Genomic DNA, 14,717 nt, shown 5'->3' on the forward strand with positions numbered 1-14,717 from the left:
GAAAAACGTGAAAGAATGCTTAAGATGTCCTATGAAGCTGGACAGTCGGAAGAAACGATTGATCGGATTTCTGCGGTGCCTGTAGGTGACGTACGTAGATACTAGCAGGAAATAGCTTTTTAGCCATGAAGGTCGTACTTTCTCTGCAACAACGCAGAGAACACGAGCATAGAAGATAACGTAATAAATAAATAATCTTCAAATAAATTTGTCCAGTTTTCGAAGGTACTTGTTACACGAATGAATCATGACAAGATCAAAGTGGGAGGTCACTGAAATAATTTGTTACACATGGGTGTGTGACAATGACCCAAATCGTGGATTTATTAATTCCCATCTTGCAATCTTGTTTAACAATTCAAATCAGTAGAAAATTAGGGGCAAGGTAAACCCAAATACATAATGAAATAACAGCTAACAGACTTATGTATAAAGTAATGACATTTGGCTCTGGGGATCCCGTTGATGTGCCCTTCAATTACGTCCCACATGGACGCACAATACATTGTGTCCACCCGCATAAGTGTCATCCTGTCTTTTCTTGATTTTTACTCTGTCTACTCATTATACACATTTATTGTCTCCATGTAGGAAGAACTAAATATGTAACAAAATGTCATGGGCAAGGCAACATCTACGCAGTTGAAATGAATTTGATTACGAGAGTTTATTTGGAGGTTGCTCTATTGTTCTCCAGAAGCCCAAGTCACAAGAAAACTATTCAACGTAATTATTCTTGTATTTAGAACAAGGCCTTCGAGGGAAGATTTTTTTGTGTAACATTCTTTATTCTTTGCTCCGACTAAAAAATGGCAGATCACAGTTTTATGACAAACACCCTACGATTAATAGATTTAGCTCACAAGCTACTAAAAATACCCAAATCGGATCGCAATTAGCGTAGGTGTCTTCATCTCTTTGTAGCGTCATCAAAGCAACTCTATCCGCACAGTTCCAAGCCAGATCACCGCAACTACTTCAGAACGGGGCTGATTTTCAATTTCCACAGTATGGTTAGATTTCTATTAATGCAACATCTTGTCATTTTCACGCCCTCCTATTCCCTAGCGCAGTAATCCGGATTATGAGAGATGGACTGCTGCTGCTGGTGAGTTATTACGTGTAGCTCATCTCCGCCGTTCTTCCCATCCCTGCATTTGGTCATTTCAAAACTTTGCTCGCTCCGAGTTGAATCTATTTTTAGCACCCATTCCGCCCACACAATATGCTGATGACTCTGGAGAAATGCGTCACTAGTCTGTCCGAGAGACCCCGACTGCTTTCCCTCATCCCTTACTTTCACCATAAACTCATCCTACTTGCTGGATGGCTGCCAAACTCTTTCCCTGAATCAACGCTGGTAGTGAAACTGGGTGGGAATTTCATTCAGAGAAAGTTGCCGAGAATACCCGGATATTTTCTCAGCATATGCAGAAAAGCTTGGGCTCGCTTTCAGCAATAGTTAGTCAGCATAGCGCCGACTCTTTGCGTAGGTGGATTGGGATATCTCATGCTCAGCTTACTTGAACCCATGATCTACGAAAGGCTGAGATCGTCACGTATGTAGGTCTACTTTCCACTCATTTCTCCCCACAGTTTCTCCTGCATACGCCTGGACTACAAGGCTGTGAGTAAACTGTTACCACACTGTAGCGTTGGAGGAGATGGGACTGGGAGCCAGCAACAACGTCAACCACCACCGTCAACAACTTTCTCCCTGCTCTGCAGTCTGTTGTGCTCTCGTGCTCGTGAGGAAAGTTTGAGACCAAAGTAGATCCATTGGATCTCGTGTTGTTGAAGAGGACGCACGCTGATACTTTTCTCACTCGCCTTCTTACTCCTACGACTCACTCCAGAACACTTTCCTTCTCGAGTGTGTGGGCTCAAGATACATAGACTTGTGTCACTTTCGCAGAGTTTGGCTCGTGTCTGCTCCATAACATTGTCTGCAAAGTAAAACGCTAGTTCGTCTCGGTGTGGGGCATTGTGCAACTGGTTGAGTATTTGACCAGTTTTCGGATCTTGCATACAGGTAATTTATATATTACTATTTTGCATCTATTATGTACATAAGTCTTAAGATATTCAGACTCTGAGCATAAGATTACTGCTAACAATTGGCGTTTAAAATACTTGTTACGATGGATAGCATGCATATTAAGCATGCATGCATACATTGGAAGCTAACATTTCCAATTCTCAGAATTGAACTTTAATAAACTTTAGAAAGGTTTATTTATAAATTACTTTGGCCAACCAGTCACTTGTGACGTACATGGAAACCTCGATGGACGAACAAATGTCAACACGTCGACGAAACCGATTTAGCAACCAACGAACAAAGAGGGTAACCCAGTAATTGGGTAAATACCAAAGGCAGATACCACGGCAGTTTATTGAGGGTTTACGGGCAACCGAGTTTATCTGGTTTACTCGCTTTATTGAGTCCCAATCCACCAGACTCGATTTGCATATTCCACTCTCTGGATCTTTCTGCTCGTTCAGGTTTGAAATGCTTAACCGTATTCACCATTTTCACCCAGGTTTAATCAAACTTGGTTAGATTAGCGGCATGAAACTTTTTAAATTGTCTGTCAAATTCCTAATTTAACATGGCATAAATTTTAACCTGTCCATATTTAATCGAACAGGGCAGACAATTGTTCACAATGCATACCTTGATTATCGAGTCGCAAGCAGTCTCAAAGGAGGCAGTCAAGGGGCTATTGGAAAATTTAGTTTACAACTCATATTTTGAGATAAATTATTTGCAACAAAGGGAACGTGCATAATTCATCATTGGGGAATTAAATTCTTCTAGCAGTCTATTTTGAAGCAAGTCAAACGATACACGTTTTCATATACGTTGTGCGTGAAGGAGTTTGTACTTGTCTCCTGCCGTGTAGTGAGAAACTGAGAATACACTTTTCAATTCAAAATGTGACATTTCACCTTTTGCTGGCTGGAGTTCATAAAATATTCATCCCGTTCTGTCCGACAAGAGATGAAAGTCTCTGTCCACAATTTTGTTTGCACTCGCTGGTCGTATTATTTCTTCACTTCATGCTTTATTTCTCACTGCCATCTAATTAACGTCAAGTTTTTAGGGGTGAGGGTAGTTCTGAAGGTTGTTGTAGGTTATGTAAACATGGGAAATTACATACAGCACAAGAGACTGAACTTGATACTTCGAATGTAAGTGTAACTACTACAAATACTAGTAGTTACACTAGTAGTCTACTAGAAATCTTGCACAATTATCCAATTCAATACTAATTGTATAAACTATTTACCAAATGTCGGTAATAAATATTAGAATTTATTTTGCATGCCCGAGAAACCATATTATGCTTTCATCTTTTACACTGGTAAAGGTCACCTTCAGGGTGAAAGTAAATAATCACATTTGGATGGTGAAAACAGAGGGTGGAGGAAAGCTTTATTCTGTTGTTGTGATCAATGAACAGCAAAATCGCCTACGTATATAAACAAGGGGTAGATTTACTTTCATGTTTCCCTTGAACACAAATTGGGCTTAACTTTTAGTTACGATAAATGTTATCAAATGCAATATATATCAAGCCAAATTCTAGTAAGTATTAACTACGAATCTTATGTAATGCATACCTCGCGTTAAACCTACTGAATGAACCTGCAGTTTTGAGTAATTATTCTAATAATTCTAATTTATATTCAATCAATCTGATATTTGTCGAATTAAGTATCCTATTACCCATTTGATTCATACTTAAATTACTAACAGTCGACTGAAAAAAATTGTAGCAAAAGCGAAAAATACGGTTTGAACCTTAAACAGAATTGTTTTGTATCATTAGATATATCATTTGAACTAACGTTACGAAAAGGAACAGTGCAAGTTCAATTACTTGAAGTAATTTAATACTAGCTGGATATTAGAATTTTTTTGTTCCCGACATTTCCGTTAATGATTAGACGGCATCATTAAATTTAATGGTTGGAAACATCACCCACCTACACCAACTAAGGTTTCAATAAACTTTTGAGATGGAATATTATTTTTAGTTCTGCAAACAATGTTTCTCAGAAACGAGAAAGAACTTTGACCTATGCGACATTTCATTATATTGATTCATTACACACCTTTCAGATTCCATATAAAAGATGTAAACTTTCGTACTTTACACGAAATAAATACATATGTACTCATTTGATGGCTTTGTAGTTTGGGTCGAAATTAGTAAAGCTAATAATGATTAAAGCTAAACTGAAAATGTTTGAGCAACAGAGTTCAGAGTGTTCAGACTTTTTTAAAAATGCATTAATAAAAAATGCTACGTGAGAGAAAGGCAAATGTCAAAGGTAAACACGCAGCCTGTTCCACCCCCGGCCTTAATCTCTGAGATACATATAAAATCACCCACCCATCCATCCATCCACCTTCTTCGCAACCTCCCTCACATGCTTCTGTAAGCAGGAGAAACTCATTTTGTCAAATGTTTATTGACTTTTACGTAGGCGGAGGAGAAAGGACATCCAGCATTTCTATTTCTTCTATTATCAGTCGCACAAAAGTGGATTCGTAAAGGAAAACAGCAAGCACATAGAAAAGTCCTCAGGGATTACCCGTATTACACTAGATACATTCTCTCCTGAGAAAGTAAGCAACAGAAGCACGGCGGTCGCAGAACTTGGGATTTATTTTACCGTGAACTTTGTTTGGGATACAAGAAGAATTGCAAATCCTGAGTAATAAATCCTCAAGAGCAAGTTGGAGGAACTCATGCGAAGCTAGATACATAAGAAAACAAATAAAGGACATGTTCAAAGCCACATCTAAATACTTGACGACAATGAAAGTCACCTCGAGCCTCTTCATCCTCCTTGCCTACTTGACCTGTTGCATTTGGGCATGGCCTGCCGTTTCACCCTCAGTCTACAGACGAACGTCCAACGTCAACTCAAACTACATACCTTTCACATCCAACGTCGCATATGAGCCTGCAGACTACCAGCAGTTGCCACAAGAAGGCTACAACTACAACAGCCAGTGGGATAGGGCAAAGGAACCCTTGACTTATTATGACCTTCTCGATGATTACTGGATGAACCAACCTTCTTCCGGAGCGGATGTGGAGGTAAGCATCTTTCTTCATACAACACAATCTAATAATCCCGTCTCAAATATCCGACATTGTACGTGCATATAATCCATATCAGTCTTGAGCTTTCTTTACCCATACTCATGATTCACTCTGATACATGCTCGAGATATGAAGCCGTATTCCGAAGGGAAAGAAAGCATAAGTTCTATGATTAATTTGACTTTCTCTGCGCTACTCTTTAACATTGAGGATGCATACACCGGATAACTTTCTCAGTTTAATTAAGAGATGCTAGCTCAACCAACTTCAACAGTGGAGTATTTACCTTGATCTTTTGTTCTATGTAAAAAATGATTAGGTTTTGTTCGATAAGAACTTCATGATGAGCGAGTAGAATTGAATCTCTTATGTAAATTGCATTATATAATTTTCTCGTCATGTCATTCCCAGGCACTCCCCAATTTGGCAGAACTTTACGACCCTCCAATCTGGGGACAGATTGTAAAAGAAAAGCCCGAGTCTGAGCTTGAAGAATTGAAAGCAGAAGAACGAGACCGAGAGGCTGAGGAGCGACAACGAGCAGCCCTGGAAGCAGCAGCAGCGCCCTATCAATATTACGCCTATGACTACAATGGCCATCCAGAGAAGCGAGGTGGTTCCAAATCTCAAACCCACGCCGCCATCTCCCATCCTTCCGCCCCCACGACAGAAAAGAGCATTGTCACCACCACCGCAACTTCTACCTCACGAAAACCACAGGAGACGACGAGTACTTCTGCTCCAAAAATGGTCAAACTACTCCATCAGCAACCAGGACAGAAAGAAGTTCCACTTTTGAGACCACCAAACAAGGCGAAAGCAATCAAAATGGGGCAACAACATACTGGCGACAACGATGATGAGGAGGCACATGAAACTGAGGAACCATTGATCGCTGTCGCTCAACGGTCTCCAGTTGAAAAGCCATCAGCATATGACACACTCAGGAAATACATTTCCCTTGAAGACGCTCTAAAGAAGGTTCGTATCTAATTGTTGCTTTATCGCTGGTATACTTGGTTCAATTTGCTTTCCGCTATCAGCAGATATCAATAATATGCATATTCATCCAACTATCTGTACCTGTTGCAAATATTAGTTGTGATATTTCCTTTCCTATATTCCCTTTCCTTCCTTTGATGTATTAATACATGCTAAACTTTTCTGTTTCAACTTACTAAACAGGACGTAGAGAATAGGAATGAGGTCTTTGAGAAAGAGGATGAAGGAAATGGTGCTGTTCAGGACTGGCTGTCCTTTCCAATGAGTGAAAGTGGTATTGCATTAGCGAAAAGGGAGTTCCTAAAGAAAGAAATCAGACATCTTCTTCCACTCCATTCGTCTGCATCTTGGTATCCGGCAAACTTTTATGGGGAACGGTAGTGGATAGAACTGAAGCAAATTATTTCACCATGAGGGCATCCATATTCAACTGTAAAAGCTGCATGGTGTCGTGCATGAAGGAGCATACGTTCATTATCATCCTGCACCTTTGGTTGGAGCAGAAGCTCAAGTATTTAAATCAAGGAATGAAAACTTTCTTTTGGAACTATTTAATTCTAATAAAACCTCATCATATTTTTGCTTTTTGTCAGTACAGCAAATATTTAACTGGAGCATCAGTAAATTACTAAAGTTGCCAATTAAAAACTCAATTTGTAGAATATGCAGATATGTAAGTACTCGTGGGAGTTTAACTTGTATTAAATTAGGAAACTATATAAATATGTGTGCCTACGTATAAATGCAAATAAACAGGTATATTACATACGTGCATAAATATTCAAGACATAAAAATGACAGAAGGGCTCATCTTTTAACTCAAGGAAGGTGAAAAAGAACTGAAATAAAATTCAAGATATTTTGAAATGATAAAACTTTCATATCCTGATTTTCATACCGTACACATAAAAATATACTCACGGGCTGGAGGTACATACAAATAAGCGACTCTACTTTCAAGTTGTTAGTTGATGAACAATAACTCAATTCAATAACTCACTCTCTTTGCTGATGAGAAATTTGGAATCTTCTTACTTTCTCCAAAGTCTCATGCCAACCTTGAGTGAAATAAATCCTCTGTGATATGTACATGTTAACGGAAGAGATTATTTGTTCACTATCTGTAATCGCAGGCTTTTGAGTGACCTGTGACCTTTATTGAACTTGAGCATGAAGTGAACACTGCAGTGTGGCAAAGGTGAAAGTTGAAAGGCAATTTGAGAATGGTGGTTCCTTTTAATCTCGTTTGTCCTCTGGGGAGTGAACTGGTCGAAAAACCTACACAAGTGGCGTAACAAATTGTTGGATGATTATTTTGACATTTGTATGCCAAAATTTCCGTACTTTGATGTATACATAATATATAATAGTGTGGGGAGGCTATTGATTTCTTATTCTAACCACCACATATCTCTTTCATTATATGCTCACTGAATTCAAAAACGGGCAATTTCATTATCGGGCAGAGCAGGTATGGAATTATGGAGGATCTCACTCCGCCGCCCACGCCATTCGTGTCGTCTCAGTTCCTTTTTTCATCCTCCCACGCACGCTGGGTGGTAGCGTCGGAAGTTTTACTGGTTTTGCGGCTATGGTTTCCCGAGTCCGTTTTTCCCTTTGCTCAGCATGCATCTACATTCTGTGGCTGGCGACGACTACACAGGGAGCACACCACTGAAAGGAGCCGACAAGGGACAATATTTATTGCTCATTTTGTCATGTCACTTGCAACTTTCCCCAATCCCATCAGTTTCTCATCATGCAAGTAAATAAATTGGAAAACCTTGAAAATGGATGAATTGATATGCCAGGAAGAGTATGCAGCAGCGTTTAACGAATTATCTCAAGTGACAAACCTTGATGATTGTCATTTATTTTTTGCATGGTTTAATCAGCAATAATGGCACATTTCCTAGAACTTTTCGGAATCAGGAGCATTATGCATGCTATCTAATAGAGATCTGTAGCTGATATAAACTATTTAGACTTAAATGTCAGGCCGTTAAAATTTGAAATACATATGGCGCAGTACGAAAAGAACGTAATATGAAAAAGTAGGAAATGTCTCCGACTCGCTTAACTTATGTAAGCGAAAGCTTGTACATAATGCATAACACAGCATATAACGTAAAGGTGGACCATTACTGGAAAGCTGATTAGTGATGAATGATTGAGGGTATTACTGTGCCATCGAAAGCCTTCTTACCTCCAATAACCACTTCAGTACTACGGACTATTTATTTACTACAAGTAGCAAAGTGATTTTATTCGAGTCAGGCAGACGGACGCCTGCAAAGCTACAAATTATCCTCGACGATTGCTGCTTTACGTTGCTTTGCTATTATATTTCTAATTATTACATGATGCCATTAGTCGACGCTGTCGTTTTTCTTCGCCTACTTAGTCCATCAACTGAATTCCTATTGTTTGCAATTCTAGGAAGCAGAGAAACGAAGGGCGACATCAAGATTGCAGAAACGGGCGCCGGCAGGAACGAACCAAATTGTTACGGACGTGGAATCCCTAAGCGGACAATTAACGAATGTGAAAAAGTCACTCATTTAAGTTCGAGACAGATACCTTCCTTACCACCTTTTTGGGTTTATTCTAAATATTTTCAAAATGTGACAAATTTTGATATTATCAACATGTGCTACCAAATTTTGTAGTTTTTCAGTACGTTTAGTTTTCTATCATATCGAAGGGATTTTGTTGTAACGGAAAGAAACATGAATAATTATGTATGAAGCGAGAGCAGTCTGTAGCACAAAGAATGCATCCTCTATACCTGACAAGACAAATACGCAATTTTGATCCGCCTGCATACCCAAAACAACCAATTTCAGCAAAACCGGAACCTGATCATTGAATGCCCGAATTCACCACGTCCTCCTTTTCTCCTCCAACATTCGCATAATAGTTGAATCTTGTTAGTAGGCAGAATACCAAATTAATGAGTTTGAAGTGTGTCACTTTATCAATTAAAGAGAATTCAAAGCTAAGAACCTGAAGCTGGGAGGAAAGCTTACTTTATACAATACAACACCTTCCAGTAATGAGCAGCTTATTGAAATCAATCGGTACTGAAGCACCAAACCTTTGTGACAAGTGACAAGGAGGTAATTCCATTATTCTTTTAAAATGACTGATCTGAATGTAAAAAGAACCCTATAACTAGTGATACGTTATAAATATTAGCAAATACGAATGGCTGACAGCTATCTAATCTTTAATATAATATACAGACATATTTCACATCTTAATAAGTTGTCATGATTTAAAGGTACATACATTCAAGTATTTATATAAATATTCTAGTTGAACAGAACCCATCTTTTATTCGTACGAAATTATTTCCGCAAAATTGGAAAACTTCTAAATTCCGCGTTACCAGTCTGATGAGGACGTGATACACATGTGACTAGCTTTATATGTAGTTGTACAATATGCACAATACTTTAAAGCAGTTACAACATCTACATAAAAAATATTGCTCGTTAAATATTTCTACTACTTTTTCCATGTGACAACCTCTTCTTCATTATCATACATATGATGCCGGCCTATTGCTAAGCAACTTGTATTTTGAACCTTGCTTGAATACTTATTAAACCCAGAACTCTTTAATTGGCAAAGAATCCTTCATTCCAATATCTTAAATTTTGGAGGCATCAGTTTGATTAAATATTTACTATATGTCAATTATCTATAGTTTATATGGATATTTATATTAATATAAATCTTAATGCAATTTATAACAATCAGATTCGGTGTAGAGGGGAAAGTCGCATTTTATTACATAATTTTATTTGATGGGGTTCTATACACATAAGTCCAACGTATCTGTCTGTGCAGGTAGAAAAGCACACATCATATCCAAATCTATAACTTTTTCGAGTTTTAGTCAAAGTTGGCTGTATGCATATTTAATACTAATTGAATGGGAATGAAATAAATATTTGTAATAATTATAGGTCAAGCAAGACAGCTAATCAAAAAATTTCATATTGGTGTCTAACCATTAAATCAAATCTGGTACTAATTAAATTCTAATAATCCATTCGAATACGGAGATATCTAAGACTTATTATATTAACGATAAACGGTTAATCTGTACATTTGTGTCAATTTTAACATGAAATTACCTCAATTAAATATGAATTTATTAAATTAACTTTCCTATGATATAAAAAATAGTACCCATTTCCACATGTTGAATTTATTTGTTAATTTGTAATCTTTACTTATGTTGTATTCGTTTTCTATATGTTATTTAAGACAAACTATGTTAAGCTACCTCAAATTTTACATCCCATCGTACAAAGTGTAAAATATTTATTTTGATGTGTAATGTGTAATTTTAGTGGCGTCGTATCAAATGACGTTATATAACCATGAAAAAACTGTTGGAGACATCCAATGTTGGGAAGCTATACATATACACCTTCCTCTTGGTAACAAGATTTGGTAGGTCGAGCTAGTCTGTAAAAATCGAGAGAGATGAATGATGGAAAAAGGAAAATAAATCAATGACATTTCAATCCAACTATATAAATATGTTTCATGCTTTTATTTCATACTTATTTCACATTCAGTTCCTATATATCGTATAAATCACAGGTAAATTAACTAACATCATTTCACAGATTTACATTTATTCAGTTTAATGACAATTTTACATTGTTGCTAAAACCAATGTCAATCAGTCTCATTGGCAGTGGTTTCAAAATATAGTAAAGTACGTGAATCTGAAAATCAGTGCAAAGCACGAAGTATTTATATTGCTGGTCATAGTCCACTCAATCTCATACACAGCAGTCACAATGGGGTCAAGTATCTTTGTAAATGTAATAACATTATCTCATCATGGGTTGAACATACGCATATGTGCCAGCGTGTAATGGACTGCTCACGAATGTCACTTGGTTCAACCAATGTGCCTCCATGTAATCTTTGTCCAGCTAAATTCAGAAATGAATAATGTCCAAGAACTATCATTCCACTGGCAGCTTGTAAAATAAGTAAATATGCTAGCACAATCAGGCAGTAGAAAAAATGGCATGGTAGGTAAGGTTATCATGTCAAAGTGTAAGCAAGCAGGAAAATTTAATAATTACGTCGTTGTTATAAGCACTCTTTCATGGATAAAGCTCCTCGTACAATTGCAAGTCTCTGCATAGTTACACAAGCTCACCAAGACTTGGAGAAGAAACTGGGATTATCTCATATCGTCGACTCGACTCAAAATTTTCAAGACAAAAATATAAAATAAGCATCGTCCAATGTTGATGGAATAAAAATGGGTGAAAAACTAAAATCAAGCAAAGTCCAAAAACATGATCCAGAAAGGAAAAGTTTCATAATGAGAAATAAACTCTTCGCCATACCTGTGGCAGTTTTAGCCTGTGTGATTTACGCAACTTTTGCTCCAAGCAAAAGTCCAATTGTGCAAACCACGCTCGGCCAACTTCAAGGAACGGTGGGTCGATCAAGAGAAGGGAAGCCTGTCTACGAGTTTGTTGGAATACCGTATTCCGCTCCACCCTTATTAGACTTAAGGTTTGAGGTATGGCAATAAAATGTACCAATGTTATGTAAATTTTTCACCAATTCTGCAATTTTTCCGAATATTTAAAAAAATTTACAATATTCTAGCCACCAACTCCTCCTGTGGCATGGGAAGGCGTGAAGCAAGCAAACCGATATGGCTCGCAATGCCTGCAGATTGATGTTATAACCAGCATTAAACTTGGTTCGGAAGATTGTCTTTATTTGAACGTATTTACTCCGAAGGTATATCTTTGATTCGGGAATTAAGTAGTTTTATAGGGCTTAACTAATGAATAATACATTAATTGATGTATTTATACTGTTAACACTAGTGTAATTAGTTTACATGGATTAAGTTGTAAAACAAAGTGTCGCACATTCTGAGTATTTTGTATGCTTTGTTCTCATAGGATCCTATGGACAGTGGAAACAAATTGCCAGTTCTGTTCTGGATTTACGGAGGGGGTTTTCAGTCAGGTTGGTTTAGTACAAAGTTGGAAAAGTAAAGTTTACCATTTTTATACTTATTAAAACGATAGGAGGATCACACATTTATCGACCTACATATATTATGGATGAAGAGGTGCTTTAATATTTGTAAGGTTTGTATTGTAGAGTTTTGTATGCCGGGTTCCAATTACAGGTGGTCTTTGTAAGCATCAATTATCGACTTGGTGCAATGGGTATGTCAATGCACAGTATAATTCATTACTCATGCAGGCACTACTTGGATGTTTGATAAGTTAATTGACGTTTTATTACCTCTTGAAGGATTCTTGAACTCTGGCGATAGTTTGATAAGAGGCAACCAAGGAATGAAGGACATAATTCAAGGATTAAAGTGGACACAGGATAACATTCACAATTTTGGTGGAGATAATAAGTCGGTGACTATTTTTGGAGAATCCGCAGGCATGTAAAATGTTTTATTCATATTTTATTCATATTTTGCTGGAAAACCTATCAAATTTGCAGTTTGGCAAGTTTTACTCATATTACAACACAATTTTAGGCGGTGGTGCTGTTCATTTTCTTATGCTATCTCCTCTCTCGAAAGGTGATTACTCATATATGCATGTACATATGTAGCAATAAATATATGTAAAAATTTATATTTATGCACTTTTTCCTTATACATATCAACACACTTGCAGGATTGTTCCATAGAGCGATTTCACAATCTGGAAATGTTCTCAATGCCTGGCTGTATTCAAGATATCCGAAAGAGCAGTCTCAAAATTTGGCAAATAGACTGGGGTGCCCTGTCGAGCCGTCGGACGAGATGGTTAAATGCTTGAAAATGGTGGATGCCAAAGATATTGTTGAGACACACCGAGAGATGAGGGTATTTTTATAAACTGCAGATACACTCGAGTTGATCAGCTAATTGATCTACGTATTTGAATCAAATGAATGGTAACAATTTGTTACACAATTTAGCTGCCACCGAGACCGCTGTTAGGAAAATATGCACCTTCAGTGGAGGCAGTTGTGGATTCCTCGACCTTTCTCCCAGATCAACCCATTGAAATGATGAAACGAGGACAATTCGCAAAGATTCCTTGGATGTCAGGAGTGGATTCCGAGGCAATTTGATTTGCTATTTTTAAACGTTATTGTAACATTTGTACACTGTTGCTTATAACGGTTTGATTGTAGGAAGGACTTCCATTTGCAACAGGTAACTTGGGTGGCAGCCAGAAGTGCTTTCACTTACATAAAGTGGAAATACATTCACTTACATGTTTGACCATTATTTGTTCGGATTCTCAGAAATTCTTGAACAGCAATTTCTCGTCGATTGGGCAAACCGAGACTGGGATGATTTTATTACACAAGTTGTTTTTCTCAACGTTGCTCCACAAAGACCGAATAATACTCCGCAGAAACTGAAAGAGTTTTATCTCAATAATTCCACTTTCTGCAGCATCAAAAGCTTTCGTGGTCTATCTGAGCTTCATGCTGCAAGATTTTTCTTTGTTTCTGGACATCACACAGCAAAATATCATGCTCAGCATGCTCCAGTGTACCTCTACTACTACGATTACCCCACAGAATTTGGCTTTCTAAAATTAATGCACTCTCTCCGTGGAAAATATTTTCCTGTAGTAGAAACTGTAATGGAAATTGTGTGGCATTGGGTACAAAAAATTCTTGGCTTAAAAATCCATAGACGAGGTATATGTTTGTTTACTACATATGTATGTCCTTCTAGAGTTGTTTAGATACTCATTTTAAAATCTTAACTTATTTGCAGGGTCATCACATGGGGAGGAGATGTTGCTACAATTTGACTTTCCTTTTATCCCAGGGGCACCAGTTGGGTCTTCTGATTATGAAATGTCCAAAGCCCTCATCAAGTCATGGGTCACCTTTGCTTCCGATCCGTACGAGTCATAAATATTTGATTTAGATAATAATAATCTACTACGAAAAATTCCAAGCATTTTATTTATGCAGAGCTAAATTGACGTTTAAATCTCATAAATGGCCTCCCCATGATCCCAAGTCATCCAAACTTACTTACATGGAGATCTCACCTGGATCAAAAGGAATGATAGCCGAACCATTTGCTAATCAAGTGGAGTTTTGGAATACCTTGAACATTATTTAAAACCAACATATGAAAAGCTATAATAATATATGAATACCGACTTTATATTTAAAGAATTTTCGCATATTTTTCGAGCAAAGGAAATGCCATCAAGTTCGAGAAAATTTAATCCTAGGTCTGCATAAACTATTTCAAGATTACGCAATTCGCATTGTGATAAAAATCCTATTTTCTCATTAAGTAAGATTATTAAAGCAAATAGTACAGCACAAGCAAACGCGTCTGGTGATAATTAGAGGCATTCAATCATCGTCATTATATGAATTAAACTGGTATATGTACATGTACGTTTAGACACATGACAATATGTGCACACTCAATAAAAATACAATGCATGGATTGACCTAACGTGTGACAATCTAGTTCTTATGCTATCACACGATGCATTGGGTCCGATTTCGTGCTGGATGTGTACTATACATGGATAT

General features: G+C 37.4%; 2 protein-coding genes across 3 annotated transcripts; both read left to right on the forward strand.

The window, feature by feature from the left end:
• Nucleotides 1–1,579: 1,579 nt before the first annotated feature.
• LOC110844159 lies at nucleotides 1,580–10,676 on the forward strand. Its single transcript, XM_022090294.2, has 4 exons — nucleotides 1,580–2,032; nucleotides 4,498–5,117; nucleotides 5,535–6,104; nucleotides 8,565–10,676. The coding sequence occupies exons 2-4, from the start codon at nucleotides 4,800–4,802 to the stop codon at nucleotides 8,688–8,690; spliced, it is 1,014 nt and encodes a 337-aa protein (XP_021945986.1). The 5' UTR covers nucleotides 1,580–2,032; nucleotides 4,498–4,799; the 3' UTR covers nucleotides 8,691–10,676.
• Nucleotides 10,677–11,088: 412 nt separating this feature from the next.
• On the forward strand, nucleotides 11,089–14,506 carry LOC110844152 (esterase E4). 2 transcript variants are annotated; one of them, XM_035848285.1, is made up of 14 exons: nucleotides 11,178–11,192; nucleotides 11,257–11,691; nucleotides 11,781–11,918; nucleotides 12,086–12,152; nucleotides 12,215–12,258; nucleotides 12,319–12,358; nucleotides 12,447–12,587; nucleotides 12,688–12,732; nucleotides 12,830–13,020; nucleotides 13,116–13,262; nucleotides 13,335–13,356; nucleotides 13,449–13,853; nucleotides 13,933–14,062; nucleotides 14,136–14,506. In XM_035848285.1, exons 2-14 carry the CDS (start codon nucleotides 11,425–11,427, stop codon nucleotides 14,287–14,289), a joined length of 1,791 nt encoding a protein of 596 aa, XP_035704178.1. In that variant the 5' UTR covers nucleotides 11,178–11,192; nucleotides 11,257–11,424; the 3' UTR covers nucleotides 14,290–14,506. The 2 variants fall into 2 exon arrangements, with proteins under 2 accessions (XP_021945980.1, XP_035704178.1); XM_022090288.2 differs by having other exon boundaries at nucleotides 11,089–11,691.
• Nucleotides 14,507–14,717: the final 211 nt, after the last annotated feature.

This window comes from Folsomia candida, unplaced genomic scaffold, assembly GCF_002217175.1.
Source record: "Folsomia candida strain VU population unplaced genomic scaffold, ASM221717v1 Fcan01_Sc002, whole genome shotgun sequence".
Taxonomy (NCBI): domain Eukaryota; kingdom Metazoa; phylum Arthropoda; class Collembola; order Entomobryomorpha; family Isotomidae; genus Folsomia; species Folsomia candida.